A 22,826-nucleotide genomic window follows, 5' to 3' on the forward strand; every position below is an offset into this window, starting at 1 on the left:
TGGATGTTGTAAACTGGTTGCTCTTCAGTTTGAACATTCAGTTATGATTAAAGCCTTGGATTCAATCTGTGTTACTGATCTTCGGTCTCATAATGGTTTCCAGATATCCACATTCCTGCTCAACTTGTTATTCTCACACTCAAAAGGGTGGAGATCACTTTAATGGTAAGAACACAAATAGCTTGGCAAATGAACTCTTTGTCTAGCAGCAGTACACTTGGGTAAGCACCAGATACGTTTGAATGGAAGGGGACAATATAGGTAACTTATGTTGGATTGTTTTCCTGTGCTTTTACCAGTTTTTGTTGTCTGTAATAAACTTTTACTTCATTGTACAGGGAAAATTACAATGAAATATTTTATTGCTCGAGGAAAGGGAGGCTGGGTGTAACCTCTTTGAGCTTGTTAGGTCCTCCTCCCCAACTTCCATCAGGAAATGGTGGAGCTTTATATGGGAATGGGGGAAAGGTAGGGCGAATCCCACCGCTTTATCCTAGTTTTAAAAAAACGTTCAGGTGTAATGTTACAGTCACTGTGGTGGTTATCTCAACAAGAAGAAAGGTCAGCCAAGACTACAAGTTCTGATCACCATCCAGTGGCTTCAGTTGGAAAGTGCATGTGTGTACATAGAGGGGAAAAGAGGAGCAGGTATATTTGTGATGGAAGAACTTGCTGTCCAAATTCATACTTGAAGAAATTGCCATTTGGACTTCCTGCAGGACTGTTGTATATTGGAAAAGCAAGAGGATGTTAGAGCACTAGAAAAGCAAGGATGCAATGATGAGACTTTATAACACACTGGTGAGGCCTCACTTGGAGGTTTGTGAGCAGTTTTGAGCCCCTTATCTAAGAAAGGATGTGCTGACATGGGAGAGGGTTCAGAGAAGGTTCACAAAAATGATTCCCGGGATTGAAATGTTGAAAGCCCGCGATAGAGTAGATATGGAGAGGATGTTTCCTATGGTGGGGGGAGTCTAGGACCAAGGACACAGCCTCAGAATAGAGGGATGTCCATTTGGAATGGAGATGAGGAATTTCTTTAGCAGAGAGTGGTGAATCTGTGGAATTCTTTGCCACAGACAGCTGTGGAGACCAGGTCACTGGGCAGAAGTTGATAGATTCTTGATTGGTCAGGGCATGACTGGATACAGCAAGAATGCAGGAGATTGGGGCTGAGAGGGAAAATAGATCATCAGTCATGAAGAAATGCTGGAGCAGACTCAATGGGCCAAATGGCCTAGTTCTGCTCCTAAACCTTACGGCCTTAAGAGACTGTAGATGCTCAAAGAAGCTCAAAAAATGAAGGGGGTCAGGCAGCATCTTTGGAGGAAAATAGACTGTCCGTTAGCAGCTTTCCACAGTGATTATACTGCAATCAAAATATGATGTCACAACATGAAAGCAAGGGCCATGAATATCAGCAAATTACTATATTTCAAACTTTCATTGTTTGGAAAAAATAGACAGCACACATTTGGTCCAGGAATGATAAGATTTCTGACCATAAGTTTTTTGACCTGTAACATTAACTCTGTTTAATTTTCCACAGATCCTACTTACACTGCCGAGTTTTTTCCAGCATTATCTGATTTTAATGTCTGCATTTTTTCCATGTTACAGCTACCTGAGGTAACCTGGCAACACTAACAGGTCACCGCCTTCAACTGTTTCCTATATGTCTGTAACATAAAATTACAGTTGCACAACAAAGCAACACACAAGGGAGCCAGAGGACCTCAGCAGGGCAGGAGAATAAAACTTTGGTACATTGCATTCATAAATCAAAGTACAGGTTGACCTTCTATAATCCTACACCATTGGGACCTGAGGAGTGCCGGATTAGTGAAAATGCCGAATTACAGAAGGATCACATTAAGCAATAGCTAACCGCATCATCATACCTTTAAAATATCATGTGAATCAGTACAAGTTAGATAATAATGAAACAGAAAAATTAAATAAGTAGCAAGTTAAATTTTAATAAGGTAATATACTGTACAGGCACAGATAAAATAAAGGGTACGGGTAAATGTACAGGAGTTAACTTGTACAGAACAGTTGAGCACTTCTGCTTCTAAAGTGAGACGTTTAATATACCTTCAGGCAAAGTTACATGTCTGCAAGTGTGGGGTTGTCAGGATCATCAACACCTTCATCTTGAAAAATGAGTGAAGCATCAGGAACTGGTGCTGAAACTGGCACAACAGTTTCTTCAAAACCTGTTGATGATGGCAGCACATCTGGGTGAGTAGAAGCAAAAGTCGAAGAAAGGAAGACTTTTATACGCCACATTCCACGCGACGCCAGGCGGCCAGGGATTTGGCGCTGTGCTCTTCCCTCTTCACCCGCAGTTACTGAGGGAATCCTCGTTAGTTTCTTTTCCTCTGCTTAGTAATATGCCTAAATTCGGTGGGTCTGATCTGAGGTTGTAAGTGGAAGAGAATGGAGCGCTGGCCGGGCAACACTGGAGGGCAGTGCGCGACTGCCAGCAGGCGGGCGAGAAGGCAAACTGACCTAGCGCGCCATCTCCCCCACCGCTGGCGGGTGTGACGGGCGGGTGCTAGGTGGCCACGCCTCACGCAAATGATATTAATAAATGCAGGAAAGCAAGCAGGAATCACCTACCTGTGCTTAGAAGAGCGTGCCAACACATGAACAGATCTAGCACAGCCAAAGCAATGTGCAGCAGATTAGTATGGTGGCCCAGGATATTTGAAATTACAGATGCACGGAAAATTTGAAATCAGTGCCGAATTATCGAAGGATCCAGATTACAGGTAGCCGGATTAGTGAAGGTCGACCTGTATTGAGTACAGGAGATGGGATTTATGTTGAAGTTACTTAAGACGTTGATGAGACCTATTTTGGAGTATTGTGTTGAGTTTTGGTCACCTACCTACAGGAAAGATGTAAACACGGCTGAAAGAGTACAGAGAAAATTTACAAGGGACTGAGGGACCTGAGTTATAAGGAAAGATTGGATAGGTTTGGACTTTATTCTTTAGAATGTAGAAGATTGAGAGGAGATTTGATAGAGGTATTTAAAATTATGAGAGGTAGATAGAGCAAATGCAAACAAGCTTTTTCCACTTAGGTTAGCTGAGACTACAGCCAGAGGTTCAATAGATGGGGCCACCTTATGTTATGTTACAGCATTCAGAACAGAGAAGGAAGCCTTCAGACTACCTCTGAACTTCGAAGTATGCTTACAAATTATGTCTTTTGCACTGAATTGCCCTCAGTTTCAAGCATCAACTATTTATCCTGGCACCCCAATATTAAAGTCTGAAGAAAATGCACAGATAATCCTGACATAATGTGAATTTTACTTTGCATATCATTGAAGTGCTGACCATCTGTGAATCAGAATCAGGCTTATTATCACCAGCATGCAGTCTGTCATGAAATTTGTTGTTTTGTGGCAGCAATACATATACATAAACTGTACTATAAATTACATTTACAAAAGTTTCTGCACATATGAAAATAACTGGTCTAAAAACAGAGCAAAATTAATGGGGTAGTGATTGACTGTTCAGAAATCAGATGACAAAGGGGAAAAAGCTGTTCCTAAAACATTGAGTGAGAGTCTTCAAGCTCCTGTACCTGCTCCCTGATGGTAGCCATGAGAAGAGGGCATAGTGGTCAATGAAACCATGAACACTACCTCAGTATTTTTCTCTTCTCTTCCTGCACTGCTTGGTTATTTTAATTTTGATTTTATATTTAATAATTTATAGTTTTTATTAGTTTAGATTATGAGGACACTCAGTCCTCGTTTATTGTCATTTAGTAATGCATGCATTAAGAAATGATACAATGTTCCTCCAGTATGATATCACAAAAACACAAGACAGACCAAGACTAACTGACAAAAACCACATAATTATAGCATATAGTTACAACAGTGCAAAGCAATACCGTAATGTGATAAAGAGCAGACCACGGGCATGGTAAAAAAAGTCTCAAAGTCCTCGATAGCCCATCATCTCACGCAGATAGTAGAAGGAAGAAAAACTCTTCCTGCCATAAACCTCCAATGCCGCAAAGCTTCTGGAAGCATCCAACCACAGCCAACTCCGAGTCTGTCCGAAAACCTCGAGCCTCCGACACCGAGCACCATCTCTGCCGAGCGCTTCGACCCCGGCCGCCGGATTCGGGGCCTTCCTCCCGGAGATTTCTCGATCGCACAGTAGCAGCGGCAGCAAGACAGGCATGTCGGAATTTTCACCAGATGTTCTTCCATGCTTCTCACGTTCATCCCCATCAAATCAGGATTGTGCACGGCCCCTACTTAACAGATAACAGGTATTCATCCTGGAGTGGCCGCACGCGCTGCCATTGCGCCACCATCTTCTCTTTTATTCTCATTATTATTATTATGTATTGCTGCCACAAAACATATGCCAGTGAAAACAAGCAACACACAAAACGATGGAGGAACTCAGCAGGCCAGGCAGCATCTATTGAAAAGAGTAACCAGTCGCAGTTTCAGGCCGAGACCCTTCTTCAGGACTGGAGAAAAAAATACGAGAAGGCAGAATAAGAAAGTGGAGGGAGCGGAGGAAGGGTAGTGGATGATAGGTGAAATGGGGGTGGGGGGAAGGGTGAAGTAAACAGCTGGGAAGTCAATTGGTGAAAGAGGCAAAGGTCTGGAGAAGGAGAAATCTGATGGGAGAGGACAGAAGGCTGTGGAAGAAAGGGAAGGGAAGGAGCACCACAGGGCAGGTAAAGAGATAGGTGAGAGATGGGAATAGGGAATATTGAGGGTGGGAAGTTTGAAAAGTTGTTGTTCATGGCATAAGGTTGGAGGCTACCCAGAGGGTATATAAGGTGCTACTGCTCCTACCTGAGTGTGATCTCATTGTGGCAGTAAAGGAATCGACACATCTGTTTGTGGCCTCCTCTACTGCCACACAAAGATGCTGCACTAGATGTAGTCATTCCTTCAGCTAAAGTTTTCATCTACTGGAATTAATCTAACATGTATTCCACCTTGGAGAAGATTGCCCAAGTAATACCTATTTATAAAGAGGATAGGTCAGTCCTAGCTAATTGTCAGCTTCCTCTTAAGCATCAGTTCTGATGAAAAGAATCAGAGATTGGCAACAAGCATCCCCTCATCAATTATATGCTCATCAGTATTCCACTCAAGTCCTAAGAAATCACTTAATTCCAAACTTTACCACAGCTCTAATTCTGCGGTGAAGAATATTATCATTAGACACAGGCCGGCTCTGTCATTCAATCATCATCAGGCTTGCTCAGTCATTCAAAAGAATCATGTTTAATCTACCTCAACACCGTTTTTCAGTCCTATCTCCATATCCGTCAATTCCCCAAATATCCAGAAGTATGACTATTTCATTTCAGAATGCAGGCATAGGTTGACCTTCCACAGCTTTTAGAGCAGGTATTTCGGACCTTTTCTTATGCTGTGGACCAATACCATTAAGCAAGGAGTCAATAGCCCAAGGTTGGGGACCCCTGTTTTAGAGGATTCAAAGTACATTTATTATCAAAGTATGTATGCAATGTATTCATTTTCTCCACAGATAGCCTTCTTACAAAGAAAACCTTGGAACCCATTCAATAAAAAATATCAACCCCCATGTGCAATAAAAAAAACAAATTGCGCAAACAGGGACATCAAGAACAAGAACATCAAACCCCTCCCACACACAGAAGCACAAATCATGCAATCAACAAGTACATCAACCCCCACGTGTGCAAAAAAAAACAGCAAGGAAAGAATGAGAAACTAAAACACAAAATTAATGAGTCCACATTCAGTTCAACTCGGTGTTCATTGTCTGCGGGCCATCTCGATTCCTAACGCATAATGATGCGAACTACAGTCTAATCCACAAACTGCAGACCAGAACTTTAGGACAATTGTCCGACGGCATTGAGGGAGAGAGAGAGAGAGAGACCCATTACACGCAAATCCCTTCCTCTGCAGCAGCGAAGGAGAGCCTGGTAGATGGTGCAACACCCATTCACCTCGAAGTTCCAATCTTCCTCAGTGCTTTAATCTAGAGACTGAGTCAGTCAAGGAATTTAAGCTTTTTGGCCTCAAGGCCACTCGCCTTCTGAAGTCTTCTCGGAGACAGCAAAGCGCCAGATTGCTCGATTGGCCCAAAGATGCACCATTAAACCAATAGTACCAGAACCACATGTAAAGAAAGAAGAAGATGTGAAAGAAATAGTTTTCATCCAGTGAATGCCGCCCTTGATAGCATTGATCGCTGATGCCATCTTCTTCTGGATTAAGTTGGAATTGGAGATTTCCAAAGATCAACCATCCTCGGGGTAAAGAAGTTGCTCCTAATTTTAGTTCTGTTACATTTTTAAACTCCTCCGCCAAATGAAACATTCTTCCCATATGTAAACTTCAGAACCATCTATTCCCTAGAGTTTAAAATGAGAGCTCGAGCCTTCTCTTGGCAGGTTTACCATCAAAGGAACCAGTCTAGTGAATTTTCACTACTATTTATCCCTTATCTAGATTCATCTGTTACGACCCATGTCTTATGATGTGGTCTTTCCATGATCATGATGTTCTTGTCAAATTTTTCTGCACATGTGCTTTGCCATTTTCTTCTAGGCAGTGTCTTTGCACCCCCCAACCATTATCAATACTCTTCAGAGATTGCCTGCCTGGCGTCAGTGGTCGCATAAGCAGCACCACCTGATCCCATGGCTTCAGGTGACCCTGATTGGAGGCTAAGCAGGTCCTACACCTTTCCCAAGGGTGACCTGCACGTTGGTTCTGAAGAACAACTGGGAGGGAGAACAGGAACAAGATATACCAGCTAGTTGAATAATGTTGCAGCAACCTTTCCACCCAATGTCAGTAAGACCAAAAAGCTGATTGTGAACTTCAGCCGAGGAACACGCACCAGTCCTCGTAGAAGGATCAGAAGTGGAGAGAGTGAACAATTTCAAATTCCTGGGTGTTAATATCTCTGAGGATCTAACCTGGTTCCAACATATTGATGCAGCTATATAGAAGGCAAAATACCGGCTGCATTCCATTAAGAGTTTGAGGACATTTATTATGTCATCTAAAACACACACAAATTTCTACGGTGTGTACCATGGAGAACATTCTGCCTGCTGCATCACTGTCTGGTATGAAGGCGGGGGTGAGAGGCACGTGGTGGCTACTGCACAGGATAAGCTGCAGAGAATTGTAATCTCAGTCAGCTCCATCATGGGTACCAGCTTCCGTAATATCCAAGACATCTTGAAGGAGCAGTGCCTTAGGAATGCAGTGTCCATCATTAAGGATCTCCACCACTCAGGACATGCTCTCTTTTCATTATTGCCATCAGGGAGGAGGTACAGATGCCTGAAGGCACACAATGGTTCAGGAATAGCTTCTTCCCCTCTGTCATCCTATTTCTTTATTTCTATTTAATTTAACCCTTTAAGATACATATATTTACTTACTGTAATTGAATTTTTTTTCTATTATGTATTGCAATGTACTGCTGCTGCAAAGACAACAAATTTTACAACATAAGCCAGAGATATTCAACCTGATTCTGATTCTGAAAAACATCACCAACGGGGAAAAATGTTTTGCAAAATAAATATGGGAGCACTTAGAAAGCTTCACTTGTCAAACTAGAAAGTGAAAGAAGGATGCTATGAAACATTCTTGTGGTGCACACCAATCAAACAGCCGACACCACAGCCTCTTCATGTTTCCTTTTTCTCATTTCAGATCCGTTTCATCCTTATCCAGAACCGCGCTGGCAAAACCCGTTTGGCTAAGTGGTACATGCAGTTCGATGATGACGAGAAGCAGAAGCTCATTGAGGAAGTCCATGCTGTTGTGACTGTCCGTGATGCTAAGCACACCAATTTTGTGGAGGTACAATAATGATTGCAGTAGTCAGGCTATTTTGCATTGTATAACTCTCCACCTACAATACCATGCAAAATTCCACCCTGTCAATTGTATCTGGTCTATACCTCTTCTGACCATTCACTTGTAAAAATGCCACTCCCTGTTCTCAGTTTCTCTGTCTCCACTGCATGTTCCCTCTGGATGAAGTTTTTCATTCCAGAACAAATGAGCCCTTCTCCTTCAAAGAAAGGGGCTTCCCTTCCTCCTTTGCCAGCATCTCTTCAATTTTGCTCACATCTGACCAGCCTCCTGCTACCACACCAGGAATGGGGTTCCTCTTGTCCTCACCTACCATACCACGCCTCCATATCCAGTGCATCATTCTTCGCAACTTCCGCTATCTCCAACAGGTCTTTCCCTCCACTCAACTTTCCACTTTCTGCAATACCTGCCTTTACATTTCCTCCCTCACTACCATTCAGGGCCCCAAACAATCCTTTCAAGTGAGGTGATACTTCAACTGCAAGTCTGTGCGGGTCATCTACTGTATCAGGTACTCCAGGTGTGGCCCCCTGTATATAAGTGAGACCCGATGAAGAGTGGGAGACCAATCTCTGTTCCGTCTGCCACAAAAGTTAGGAATTCCTGGAAGTGACTACACATTTATTCTCATTCCGATATGTCAGTCCATGGCCTCCTCTACTGCTAGGATGAGGTCACACTCAGGTTGAAAGAGCAACAACTTATATTCTGTATGGGTAGCCTCCACCTTCATGGTGTGAACATCGCTTTCTCAAACTTCCAGTAATTTCACCCCCCTCCTTCACCATTCCCCATTCTTATTTCCCTCAACACCTTCTTACCTGCCCATCGCCTTCTCTAGTGTTCCTCCCCGTTCCCTTTCTTCACTGGTCCTATCAGAATCCTCCTTCTCCAGCCCTTTATCTCTTTCACCAATCAACTTCCAGCTATTTTTCACACCTTCCCCCTCTTGCAGCTTCACCTATCTCCTGCCACCTTTGTACCTCTTCCTCCCCCCCCCCCCACCTTCTTATTCTGACTTCCCTTCCTTTCCAGTCCAGTAGAAGCGTCTCTCCCCGTAGATCTTTCCCACGGATACCACCTGACCTGCATTCCTCCAGCATTTTCTCTGTGTGTTACTTTGCATTTCTAGTATCTGCATATTTTCTCAAGCCTTGGGTATATAAATCCAGGGTGCCTAAGACTTTTGCACAGTATTGTAATAATTTAATGTATTGCACCTTACTGCTGCTGCAATTAAAAAAAATTTCATGGCGTTAGTGAGTGATAATAAACCTGATTCTGATGTGGGTCTTTGTTGTGGATTGAAGGATGAGAGATATTTCTGGGAAGTGACTCCACATATGTAATGAACAGATATTAATGAAAAATAGAAAAGCACTGCACAAAGCAAGAAACAAAGATTTCAATCGGGTATCGTTAACACCGGTGTGAACATATGCCGCTTAACAGTATGCTGCTCATGAAACAAGCAAAGAGCTATCACAACAAACTGAAAACTGGAGGGAATTGTCAACATTCAGCAGGCAGGTTGCAGAAATTTAAGAAAAGCCATGGCATTAATTTTTTATGGATTTAAAAAAATATTAAAGATAAAGTGTTTGCTGATCATGATGCGGCAGAAAAATTTATTGATGAGTTTGCCGAGATCATCGCTGATGAAAATCTAAAAGCTACAATGCATAAAACCGAAAATAAAATAAAATACATATCCAGTGTACTGTAACTTTTTAATTGAAACATGGCCTAGTAGGAGAGACTGAAAGCCTGCTGTTTTTCAACAGCTGATTCAGGTATTTTCCTGAAGCTTCTGTTACCCTGCGCACATTATATTTTCATTATATTAATGGTATGTAATAAATTTTACTGTCAAGTGCACATGTATGATTAACAAGTCTATGACAAAGGCTGCCTACCAGTAGCACAGAAATTCAGAATCAGAAATGATGGTGATCCCAAGCAATATCAAAATCCAAAACACTTCCAGCCCCAAACATTTCGTATAAAAGGTACTGAACTTCTACTGTGATTAAATGTTTTTTACTGAATCATGGTAGTAATGGTACACAGTGGACAACTTGCAGTGTGAAAGCTACAAACCGGGTCCGCCAAGACGAAATGCATGCACTCGAAAACCCGAGCCCAAAGACAGTGCCTCCCGCACATTGGAGGCCCAATCATGCCTTAACATAGTTCACATTGATACAAATCCTTTCTGGACTATTCACTTGTACCCACTGCTATAATGTAGGAAACATGGCAGCCAGCTCATTACAAAGATAATTGGTAGCACAAGCTTCAGTTTGTGTTTCATGTAAGTTTTTACTCACGTATAAGAAAAAAATTAAATGTTCATCATTTCTTACTTGAGTTAAAACAGTATAAATCCTGTTCTAACCTATCAATCCATGGCCGCCTCTTATGCCAAGATGAGGCCTCCCTGAGGGTGGAGGAGCAACACCTTATATTCTGTCTGGGTAGCCTCCAACTTGAGGGCATAAGCATCAATTTACAGAATCTGCAGATTTCTCGTGTTTATCACCACAATGAGGACTGCCCATGTAAGTGTTTTATGTTCCTGCCGCTTGCTATATTAACAGTCACGACCTATGTCTTAAAATGTATTATGTAGAGCCTGAAATGTAACAATTCTGAATCAGGTTTAATATCACTGGCATATGTCATGAAATTTGTTAACTTCACAGCAGCAGTACAGTGTAATAAATGATAAATATAGAGGGGAAAAAAGAGTTACATTAAGTATATGTATGTATATTAAATAGTTAAGTGAAAATAAATAATACAAAAAAATAATAAAAGTACCTAGGCAGTGTTCATGGGTTCAATGTCCATTCCAAAATCGGATGGCAGAGGGGAAGAATCTGAATCAGGATCAGGCTCAGGTTTATTATCACTGGCATGTGACATTAAGCTGTTTATCAATCGTTGAGTGTGTGCCTTCAGGCTTCTGTACCTCCTCCCTGATGGTAACAGTGAGATGAGGGCATTTCTGGGGGTGGAGATCCTTAATGATGGACACTGCCTTCCTAAGGCACTGCTCCTTGAAGACCTGTTAGAAACTATGGAAGTAGTGCCCATGATGGAGTTGACTAATTTTACAAGTTTCTGCCACCTACTTCAATCTGTGCAGTAGCCCCATACCAGACAGTGATGCAGCCTGTCAGAATGCTCTCCACTGTACATTTGTAGAAGTTTTTCAGTGTTTTAGTTGATAAATAAAATCTCCTCAAACTCCAAATGAAATGTAGCCAATCTCTTGACTTCTTTATAGCTGCTTTGATATGTTGGGACCATGTTGGGTCTTGACACCCAGGAACTTGAAGTTGCTCACTCTCTCCAATTCTGATCCCTCGCTGAAGATTGGTTTGTGTTCCCTCACCCCCTTCCTGAAAAGTTGTTTTATTTATCATTATCTATTGATGACCAGGATATATGTTTGTTTAAATTAATTGGTTTAAAGTGGCTGTTTTTATCCCTTAAGGGTACAGCTTAATTGAGAACAAACCAGAATTTTAGCATCAGCCATTTGAGGTGGATAAATGGTTGGGAAAAGGAATGGCAATTATTTTGGAATGTGGATAGAGACTCCAGATGATAGAAATCAGCTATATTCCCCCTCATGTCACAGAGCTAGGACATTCTGGATTTGTGCACCATTTGGTACAGTATTCTATTTCATCGGAAAGGGATGCTCCACCTTTCAGTTCTAGTCAGTGTTGACTTGTAGCACAAACCTGTTAAAGGGTTTGCGGGTGGAGATACATCTCTTCCAAAGGAGGTGTGAGGTGCTCCTTCCCTCCGTTAGCCTGCAGGTCACCTTTGGGCAAGATATATCACCTGCTTAATACATGGAGCCATGGGAACAGGTGGTGGATGGTCGTATGAGCAGCTGGTGCACATCACAATTTCTGGTTGTGCAATCACTGACACCAGCCAGACCATATCTGATGAGTACTGATAATGGCTGGGGTGTCCTGTATTGTAAAGACACTGCCCAGATGAAGGCAATGGCAAAACACTTGTTTAGAAAAATTTGCCAAGAACAGTCATGGTCATGGAAAGCCCGTGATTGCCCACAACACGGCACATAATGATGATGATTAGGAATAGACACTTGAACCCATTTACTGTGGGCTACTAACTGCCCAGCGTAAATCCATGTCTCTAAGATGAGAGAAAAGAGCAGGTATTTTTTCTGTAAAAGTGGGTCTCTCTGTGCCACTGGCTTTGTGTTTGGTTCACTGCTCTATAAACTGTAGTCTGTACTTTTATGGACTTTAAAAAAAAATCCCAGGACTCAACTGATTAATAAAGCTCATCAAACACCTATGGAGCAAATAAAACGGAACGAACAGCAAGGGAGCATAGGGCTAATTGGAGCAGTGTGTGAGACTAATGACCCACTGGTAATCAAGTTACATATTAGGTATGTCTCAACAGAGTTATGCCAACATTATTCATGCATCTGCCTCACTGCCTTGAAATATTTCCTACCAAAGCTATGGATGGCCAGATGTTTCTGGTGATGTTGGGCCCACTTTTAAATGAGAAATTACCAGTCTAGCTATAGTGGGTGTTCAGTCACCCATTAAATGTGTCAAAATGTATCCTAAAATAAGCAGGAATGTTGCTTTCCTGCTCTAACTGGTCCTATGCAATGTGAATTAATGATTTTCTGGTTAAACACTCGGTAACATTTGCCAGCTGAGCAACTGTGCTTCTTTTCCCCGTTGTAGATGAGCTCACATCCTGGTATTATCTACTGGGAAACAGCTCCAAAGCTCTGATCTTCTTTGGCTGAACTCAGCTTGGGCATCATCTGTGGCTGTTACTGGAGCTAGAGTTCAATGGTAGCAATTGAGGGGAAGGGATAGATGATCCCACTCCACAGGAATCCTTGAGAGAGTTGAACAACGTACAAGAGAAGGACTGGATCCATGAACCCTAGCAGACCAGTTGTGAGAATGTGGCAAGTGCCCATGTGGTCGATTGATCGTGTAGTGAATCGACTGGGCCTTCTAAGTGCAGAAGGCCTTCTGGGTTTTTTTTTGGTGGGTTTTTGAGCTCGCACACGTTTTTCATCTCAGAGGGCATGGTTTGTCACTCCCACACTGTTAAGTTGTCCAGTGTGTGCCGTGGCTAAATCAACCCAGTAAAAAAACTTTAGTCCAACTTCTCCATTGTTGTTCTTGCTCTACCAATACGTAACAAACAGACAGACAGACATACTTTATTGATCCCGGGGGGAAACTGGGTTTCGTTACAGTCGCACCAACCAGGGATAGTGTAGAAATATAGCAATATAAAGCCATAAATAATTAAATAATAATAGGTAAATTATGCCAAGTGGAAATAAGTCCAGGACCAGCCTATTAGCTCAGGGTGTCTGACACTCAGAGGGAGGAGTTGTAAAATTTGATGTCCACAGGCAGGAATGACTTCCTATGACGCTCAGTGTTACATCTCGGTGGAATGAGTCTCTGGCTGAATGTACTCCTGTGCCTAACCAGTACTTTATGGAGTGGATGGGAGACATTGTCCAAGAATGGCATGCAACTTGGACTGCATCCTCTTTTCAGACACCACCATCAGAGAGTCCAGTTTCACCCTCACAACATCACTGGCCTTACGAATGAGTTTGTTGATTCTGTTGGTGTCTGCTACCCTCAGCCTGCTGCCCCAGCACACAACAGCAAACATGATAGCACCGGCCACCACAGACTTGTAGAACATCCTCAGCATCATCGACAGATGTTAAAAGGACCTCAGTCATGTTGGAATAGTTTGTTATCAATTGTACTGTCACATCAAGCATTTTTTTGATATCCAGTGGGATAAATACCCACAGGCTATGTCTGCAGTACAAGAGTGAGGTGAAAAGGAAAGGAAAACAAGTTTTAAGTTCACACCAGATGGAACAGAGTGCTTTCCTCAGCTTGGTGCAACCTGTACAACTTAGGGGAAACTCAAACCTTAAGAGATGTCTATAATGGGTAGATCTTTAAACACCCCTACTAAATTTCCTAGTTTATTATTAGGCAAACTATAATGGGTAGTCTATAATGGGTAGATCTTTAAACACCCCTACTAAATTTCCTAGTTTATTATTAGGCAAACTTAAAAACAGAAAGTTAGAAGCCCTGTTTTGACAGTGGCATCTGCAGTATCATAGCCGTCTGGTAATGCTTCAAGCTAGAGACGCTAATATAAATATCAAGCCCCAAGAGACTGCAGATGCTGGAGAGTGCAGAAAACAGCAATCTGCTGGAAGAACTCAGTGGGACAAGCAGCATTTGTTAGGGGAGGGGTGGTAGAGGAATTGGCATTCTGGGCCAAAACTGTAAATCCTGAACTATTCCTTACCCCTGAAATGCTGCTCGATTTGCTGAGTTCCCCCAGCAGATTATTTGCTGCTGTTAATATACGACACACACACAATGCTGGAGGAACTCAGCAGGTCAGGCAGCATCTATGGAAATGAATAAATAGTGCAGTGTTTTGGGCCAAGACTCTTCTTCAGGACTGGAAAGGAAGGGGGAAGATGTCAGAATAAAAAGGTGCAGGAAGGGGAGGGGGGTAGCTAAAAGGTGTAGGTGAAGCAAGGTGGGTGGGAAAGGTAAAGGGCTGGAGAGGTAGGAAACTGATAGGAGAGGAGAGTGAACTGTTGGAGAAAGGGAAGAAGGAGAACAGGGAGGTGACAGGCAATTGAGAAGAGGTAAGAGCCCAGAGTGGGGAATAGAAGGAGAGTGGAGGGGAGGGGGATCTTTTTTTCACTGGAAGAAGAATTCTGTATTCATGCCTCCAGGTTGGAAGCTATACAGATGGAATATAAGGTGGTTGTTCCTCCACCCTGAGGGTAGCCTCACCTTAGCATAAGAGGAGGCCATGGACTGATATGTCAAAATTTGAATCAATTAAATTTTTGGCCGTCACAAAGTTCCATTTTTGGTGGATGGAGTGGAAGTGCTCAACAAAGTAGTCCCCCAATTTATGACGGGTCTCGCCAATGTGAATGAGGCCGCATCGGGAGCACCTGATACTATAGACGACCCCAGCAGATACTCAAGTGAAGTGTTGTCTCACCTGGAAGGACTGTTTGGATTATTGTAGTTATGGTAGCTTAGGTGTTGAAGGATGGTGCTCTGGAGACTTGGATCAATGCTCAAATTCCATGTCGTGGCCAGTGAGTGTAAACTTTATGACTTTTTAATTCCAGAATTATGAAACTAGCAGAATGGCAAACAAAACTGGATTCAGATTCAGATTTAGATTCATTCACTCACAGGTTCACTTTATAGAAGAAAATCTGTCCACTTCACCAAGTCTGGGTAACGGTGATTCAATGTTCACAGTATAGACTAATAATCATTCTCTGAAACCACTCAGTATGAGAGGGATTAGTTACAGATGTTAAATACTGTCCTTGCCAACAACACTTGTATCCATTTTGTTTTTAAAGTTATTTCATGTTACTCCAGTGTCCTGATGTGCCAACCTGCAGATAGTTTCAAGTTTCAAAGAATGTATAAATTATACAACGGTTGAGATGTGTTTGCTTACGGGCAGCCACAAAGCAAGAAACATGAAAGAACCCAATTAAGAAAAAAATAAAGACCAACAGCTGATGCGCAAGAAAAGGGTGGTGGGGGGGGGGGGGACAACACAAATCGTGCAAACAGTAGAAGTGAGCAACAACATGCTGAACCAAATTGAGTCCTTAGATCCGAGCCCTGGAGCAGCCCGAATTAGACCCAAAGCCTCATGTAAGTGGGTATGAAGCACAGCAGCCGAGGCAGTTTTCTCAGTTAGGTCAAAAAAGCTGAGCAGAACGAACTGGAGCAGCAGATGCTGTTTCAACTTGAAGTGTGTTGTACTGGGAATGAGCTCCCTGAATATCCCCTCAATAACCATAAGCCATAGAGATTGGGGATGGGCAATAATTAATAGAAAGAAAGGCTGAACTAATGGACTGCCAATCTCAAGATCAGGCAAGATGAAAAAATTGAAAGGGCCCTCTAAGAACAAACACTTGATGCATAGATTAGCTGTCACTCACTTCTTCCCTAGGCTATGAAACTAGATTTGGTTAATTTCTGTATAATTTGTAGAATGTTTAGATCATCACACAACATTGAATCAGTGTTTTGGCAGAAAGGCTTTTCTTATTTTGCCAGTAACATAATTTGTATTCCATCCTGTCCCAATGCCCTCAATGGTATAGCTCTTTCAAGGATAGTAATTGCATATTGGTACTCTGCCCAAGCAGCTATCAGCAATGAATGCTCATATTCAACTGTGAGGATAGTGTCCCTGCTTGGTTACCTAGGGTATTTTTGCAAGGGGTGAGGCTACTGTGATCAGGATTGGAAGTCCTGTCTAATAGTGTGGTGGTTGTCCATCATGTCTGACAGTAACTGGAAACCTGTGTGGGAGATTTTTTAAAGTGGAAAAGCTTTCACTGGGGCAGCTCCATTCTCTCGCCCGTGGAAGTAGGTACAAGTCCGAGGTCCAGTGGTACAAACGAGCGTCACAGACTAGGTTCTTCCCTACTTGCAGTGGATAACCGTTACATCGTGAAGGTAATGGAACAGTGGATCCAGCGTGCTGTTTCCTCTGGTACTACAAGTGATTTGTTGATGATAATTCTTTAGTGAGAGTCAGTTACTGTAAAGTTTTAATGCAACATCAGTCTCGTGTCTGATGTAAGGCATTTGTCAGACCACCTTTCGAGTAATATGTGCAGTTTTGGGACCCATATGCTGGAAAGGATGTGCTGGAATTGGAGAGGGTCCAGTGGACATTTACAAGAATGATCTCAAGAATGAAAGAACTAATGTATGAGGAGTGTTTGATGGCTCTGGGCCTGTACTCACTGGAGTTTAAAAGAATGAGGAGGGATCTCATTGAAAATCTACTAAGTATTTTGGACGTGGAGAAGTGGGAGGGTCAAGGACCAGACAGCACAGCCTTAGAATAGAAGGGTGTCCCATTAGAACAGAGAGGAGGAGGAATTTCCTTAGCCAGAAGGGAGTGAATCTATGGAATTCATTACATAGACAGCTGTGGAAGTTAAGTCACTGGGTATATTTAAAGTTGAGGTTGATAGGTTCTTGATTAGTAAGGACATCAGAGGTTACAGGAAATAGGCAGGGAAAATAAATCAGCCATGATTGAATGGCAGAGGTGTAGGAGTAGGCCATTCAACCCTTCGAGCCAGCACCGCCATTCACTGTGATTATGGCTGATCATCCACAATCACTACCCTGTCCCTGCCTTCTCCCCATATCCCTTGACTCTGCTATCTTTAAGAGCTCTATCTAACTCTTTCTGGAAAGCATCCGGAGAATTGCCCTCCACTGCCTTCTGAGGCAGAGCATTCCATAGATCCACAATTCTCTGGGGGGGAGGGGTAGTTTTTCCTCAACTCCGTTCTAAATGGCCTACCCCTTATTCTTAAACTGTGGCCTCTGGTTCTGGACTCCCCCATCAGCGGGAACATGTTTCCTGCCTGTAGCGTGTCCAATCCCTTAATAAGACTCGATGGGCTGAATGGTGTAATTCTGTTCTTACGTCTTATGGCCTAAAAGCACTGGTTTAGGAATAGTATAACAACAGATTGCTAAAAATTAGAAATAAACATTGAAAGTGTCTAAAAAGCATAGATTGTCTGAAAGAGGAAAGGTCAAACATTTTGAGTGTGAAACTGTACTGGTATACTCACTGTGATCACTGCTGTTAATGCTGGGGTGGGGTAAAACATCCCCTTTCTGACAGTTTTCCATTAACCAAATTGATCAACAAGCTTTTCAAGGAGGCATGAAAAGAGGCGTTCTTGTTCATGCTAATCTTGTATTACGCTGTGTGTTCCCATACCTGAGGTCTTGCAGTTCGAATCTGTCATCTATGCTCGGGTCCTCGTGAATTCCCCTGCCCTCCTTCCATCATCTTTGCCTGAGCTTTGATAACTCCCTGCCTCATTGTGGAACCTCTTCCCTAAGCCCAAACAACTCACACCATCTTCATTTCTTTAATTGTGTCTATTTTAGGGTTATTAAGTCCTTTGTTTGCATGGAATCACAGGTAAAGCTTCACATTCCTGCACCAATGAATGGTAATTTTCATATTGCTCTCGGTCTCGTGAAGGTTCACTGTTACTGTCATCACCACCAACTCTTGACCTGGGTGTTTCTCCCCCTCCTTCCATCCTTTTCCACATGCATGATCACTTAGCCAGCCAACACAGAGCTCTGACAGTGTCCTTGTCTGACTTAACATATGACTGGGCGAGGAGAATAGGGTAGCTGATGGCAGGGTCCTGGAACTGGCTGACTGCTAATGAATTGTGAAGGAAATGCTAATGCTATTTAAACCGCAAAAACTGATTCAGCAAAAAGGAGAAAAAAAAGCAGAATGCTCCAGATGGGGAGAAAATGTCATGTATAGTGGATGTGACCTGGATTTTCTATCGTGCATTATGGACGGCTTAACAGGAATCAGAAGTCAGAAAGCTGATGGCTTGGTGGAGAATTGTACCATCTGGTCCAATTCTGAGGCCTCTGGAGAAACCGAGAAGACATTGAGTCACTTGCCTCCGTGGCTGCTGTTACCCTGGGCAGCAGATGAGACCCAAAGTGGGCTTCAGTACCCCTGTCCTGAGTGGGGAATTATCAGGGAATGAACAACGCTTAAAACTGGATGTTTTGGGTAAGGACAGAATCAATTATAATGTCAGCTACAGTTCTGTCCATGGCCTGACTTCTTGAGACATTTCTGGATGGTTTAAGTGGGATTCTTTACCCCAACTTGAGTTTAATTTGCCAGGAGAGCGGGGAAGCAACCATGATCTTCTTGTACTATCTGCACTAGCACTGACCTTGTTAGGTACCGTACACCTGTACACCTCGTTAATGCAAATATCGAATCATCCAATCATGGTGCAGCAACTCTCAATACATAAAAGCATGCAGAATAGTCAAGAGGTCCGGTTGTTGTGCAAGCAGGGAAGAAATATGATCTAATTGGCTTTGACTGGAATAATGGTTGGCACCAGGCAGGGATTTTCACGCACAGCAGTCTCTAGATTTTACAGAGAATGGCGCGAAAAACAAAAAAAAAATCCAGTGAGCGGCAGGTCTGTGAGCGAAAGTGACTTGTTAATAGGAGAGATCAAAGGAAAATGGCCAGGTTGGTTCAAGCTGACAAGAAGCTGACTCAAGTCACCACACATTACAAAAGTAGTGTTCAAAAGAGCATCTCTGAGTGCACAACGCTTCAAACCTTGAAATGAAAAGGCTACAGCAGCAGAAGGCCACGAAAATACATTTAGTGGACTCTTTGTTAGGTACAAGAGATGCTAAGTGTATTTCCCATATGGTATACAGAAGGAAGCCACTTCTCTGGTTGCTCCAGTTATTCCTATGTCCCAAAGACATATGGGTTGCAGTCAGTAAGTTGTGGGCTTGCTACATTGGCACCGGAAGCATAGTGACACTCACAGGTTGCCTCCAGCAAATGCTTGAACTGTGTTGGTTATTGATGCAGAAAGACACACTTCACTGTAGGTTTCAATGTACAGGGTATATGTCAAATAAAACTTATCTTTAATATTTTTAAATTTTACCCATTGAGTCTGTGCTGACTTGCAGAACATTTGCTTTCAATCTGGTCTTTCCTGTCAACCACCAATGGTCTCTTGTCATCCACCCACACCAGGGTTAATTTGTAGTAACTTTATAAACTACCAACATGCACATTCCACACAGGCAGCACCAAAGGTCAGGATCAAAGGAAAGGTTTTTATTATTATTCTTGAATTATTAATGACAGATATACCCAAATATAGTGAAAAGTTTTAAGTCCTGCTGAAGAGTATTTACCTGGTATTACTTTTGCAGCCTGTTACATTAGGACAGCAATGAAGGTCCTCCATCTCTGTCGATGTTCAGAGCTTCCTTTGTTGTATCAGTAGCTTCCTGTCAGTTTTCACTACAATCAGTCATGCAAGTCCCAGCTGGACACTCAGGAATACCATTGCATTCAGATGCAGAAAGCTTCTTCATTGCTGTTTCCATGACAGTTTTGTTTTACCAGTCAAGGTTGTTAGCCCTGCGCTGAAACCACCACCCCCCAAACCAGGAGGATTGATGGACCACTTGTAATCTGATCGTGACCCTTTCACCTGTTTGGCACGGGTGGCTCTACCAAGAGTCAAAGCATAAAGCCCCAACTCCATCCAGCATAGATCTCCAGGTCACTGATGCACTAAGCCTCCAAACCATGACAAGGTTGTGGTCCTCTTGGATGTTGGCTCAAAATGTCAACTCTTGTTGCTAGTACAAAGAGAGGGAGAAAAGGGGATGCTTTGGGGTTTCTATGTTCTTTGTTTCATGGACCTGTGAAAAGTCAAATGTGAGAATGTATTCTGTATACACACTCCGATGTTACAGCCCCTTTAAAAAGTGTTCGGCCCCCTTGCAAGTTTCAATGTTCTATTGTTTTAGAACATTGAATCATAGTGGATTTAATTTGGCTTTCTTGACACTGATTAACAGAAAAGACTCTTTCATGGCAAAGTGAAAATAAATGTCTATAAATTGGTCTAAATTTACTACAATTATTAAACATAAAAGAATTGATTGCATAGTCACTCAGAACAACCCCCCCCCCCCCCCCCACCAATCAGTATTTAGCAGATGCACCTTCTGCAGCAATTACACCTTGAATCTGTGTGGATAGGTGTCTAACAGCTTTGCATATCTGAGCACTGTAGGTTTTCCCCATTCTTCTTTACAAGACTGCTCAAGCTCTGTCAGATTGTTTGGGGATCATGAGTGAACAGCCCTTCTCAATTGAATTGAGGTCTGGACTCCGACTTGGCCTCTCCAGAATGTTAACTTTGTTGTTTCTAATCCATTCCTGTGTAGCTTTGGCTTTGTGCTTGGGCTCATTGTCTTGCTGGAAAACAAATGTTCTCCAAAGTCGCAGTTCTCTTGCAGACTGAATCAGGATTTCCCTGTATTTTGCTGCATTCATTTTATCCTCTACTTTCACAAGTCTTCCAGTGCCTGCTGCAGTGAAGCATCCTCGCAGCATAATGCTGCCATCACCATGCTTCATATTAGGGATGGTGTGTTTTTGATGATGTGTGGTGTTTGTCTTACGCCAAACATAGCATTTAGTCTGATGGCCAAAAAGGTCAATTTTGGTTTCATCAGACCATATAACCTTCTTCCAGCTGACTTCAGAGTCTCTATAATGCCTTCTGGCAAACTCTAGCTGAGCTTTATTGGGAGTTTTTTTCAAAAGTGGCTTCCTCTTTGCCACCCTCCCATAAAGCTGTGAAGCCCCCAGGCAACAGTTGTTGTACGCACAGTCTCTCCCATCTCAGCCACTGAAGCTTGTAACTCCTCCAGAGTTGTCACAGGTCTCTTGGTGGCCTCCCTCACTACTCCCCTTCTTGCACGGTTACTCAGCTTTGAGGATGGCCTGCTGTAGGCAAATTTATAACTGCGCCATATTCTTTCCATTTCTTGATGATTAACTTAACTGTACTCCAAGGGATATTCAGTGACTTCTTGTATCTATCTCTGACTTGCGCTTTTCAATAACCTTTTCACAGACTTGCTTGGAGTGTTCTTTTGTCTTCATGGTGTAGTTTTTGCCAGGATACTGCCTCACCAGCAGTTGGACCTTCCAGATATAGGTGTATTTTCACTACAATAAATTGAAAGACTTTGGTTGCACACAGGTCTCCAAAAACAGATCTCCATTTAACTAAAACCAATTCTAAAATCTGTTGGCTGCACCAGTGATGTTTTGGTGTGTCATATTAAAGGGGAATGAATACTTAAGCAATCAATTATTTTTTGTTTTATCATTGTAATTAATTTAGATCATTTTGTAGAGATTGGTTTTCACTTTGACACAAAAGAATCTTTTTCTGTTGATCAGTGTCAAAAAAGACACATTGTGATTCAATGTTGTAAAGTAATAAAACATGAAAACTTCTGGGGGGGGCGGTGAATACTTTTAATAGGCACTGTAAATGTACTTTGAAACTTTATTCATTTCCATAGATGTTGTCTGACCTGCTGAGTTCCTCCAGCATTACACGAGGAAATCTGCAGATGCTGGAAATTCAAACAACACACACAAAATGCTGGTGGAACACAGCAGGCCAGGTAGCATCTATAGGGAGAAGCACTGTTGACGTTTCGGGCTAGTCCTGACAAAGAGTCTCAGCCTGAAACGTTGACAGCGCTTCTCCCTATAGATGCTGCCTGGCCTGCTGTGTTCCACCAACATTTTGTGTGTGTTGTTTGACCTTCCAGCATTATATGTGTCTTGCTCTGGATTCTGTGTCATTTCAGGTAGTCAAATGGAAAATAGAATAAAGCATTATAGTTCCAGAGGAAGTGCATTGCAGATAGACAAACAAAGTGCAAGGGGCCGCCAGAGCTGTGAGGCAGCAGCTCAGGTAGTGGTATCACTGTTCATTCTTGTCCCTCTCCGCCAATTCCTTTCATCCTCCCATCCAAAACAAGGCTGAAATCCAGCAAACTGCCCAAGAGTGTAAGTTACTTAGAGCGTGCCAGGAGCTTGCCCGGGTGACGGTGAGTTGCAGTTGTGTATTGAGAAGGATGGCTTCCCAAGTGTGTCGGAACTTCCACAAGCTGTGTGAGGACGCAGTCAACCTGGCAGATTAACACAGAGCTCTAACATGTCCTTTAACTTTGACTGGGATGACATTAGCCTACATGACTTAATATGTCCAGGACGTCACCTCTACTGCTCTCCATCTCAGCTCTCTAGCACGTGTGAGGGCAACCCTCAGACAACACGCTGGCGGCTGCAGCAAAACCATGGGTGTTCCTGTCCACTCTGATACCTCAATCTTAAACACATC

General features: G+C 42.7%; 1 protein-coding gene across 1 annotated transcript in view; it reads left to right on the forward strand.

Annotated features, from left to right (window-relative positions):
• ap2s1 (adaptor related protein complex 2 subunit sigma 1) overlaps positions 1-22,826 on the forward strand; it is a 66,186-nt gene that overhangs the window by 23,206 nt on the left and 20,154 nt on the right. Inside the window, exon 2 of the mRNA XM_059950939.1 lies at positions 7,733-7,882. Within this exon, the coding sequence (XP_059806922.1) occupies positions 7,733-7,882 (150 nt within the window). The remainder of the gene's footprint in view (positions 1-7,732; positions 7,883-22,826) is intronic.

Source organism: Hypanus sabinus, chromosome 26 (assembly GCF_030144855.1).
Source record: "Hypanus sabinus isolate sHypSab1 chromosome 26, sHypSab1.hap1, whole genome shotgun sequence".
NCBI lineage: Eukaryota > Metazoa > Chordata > Chondrichthyes > Myliobatiformes > Dasyatidae > Hypanus > Hypanus sabinus.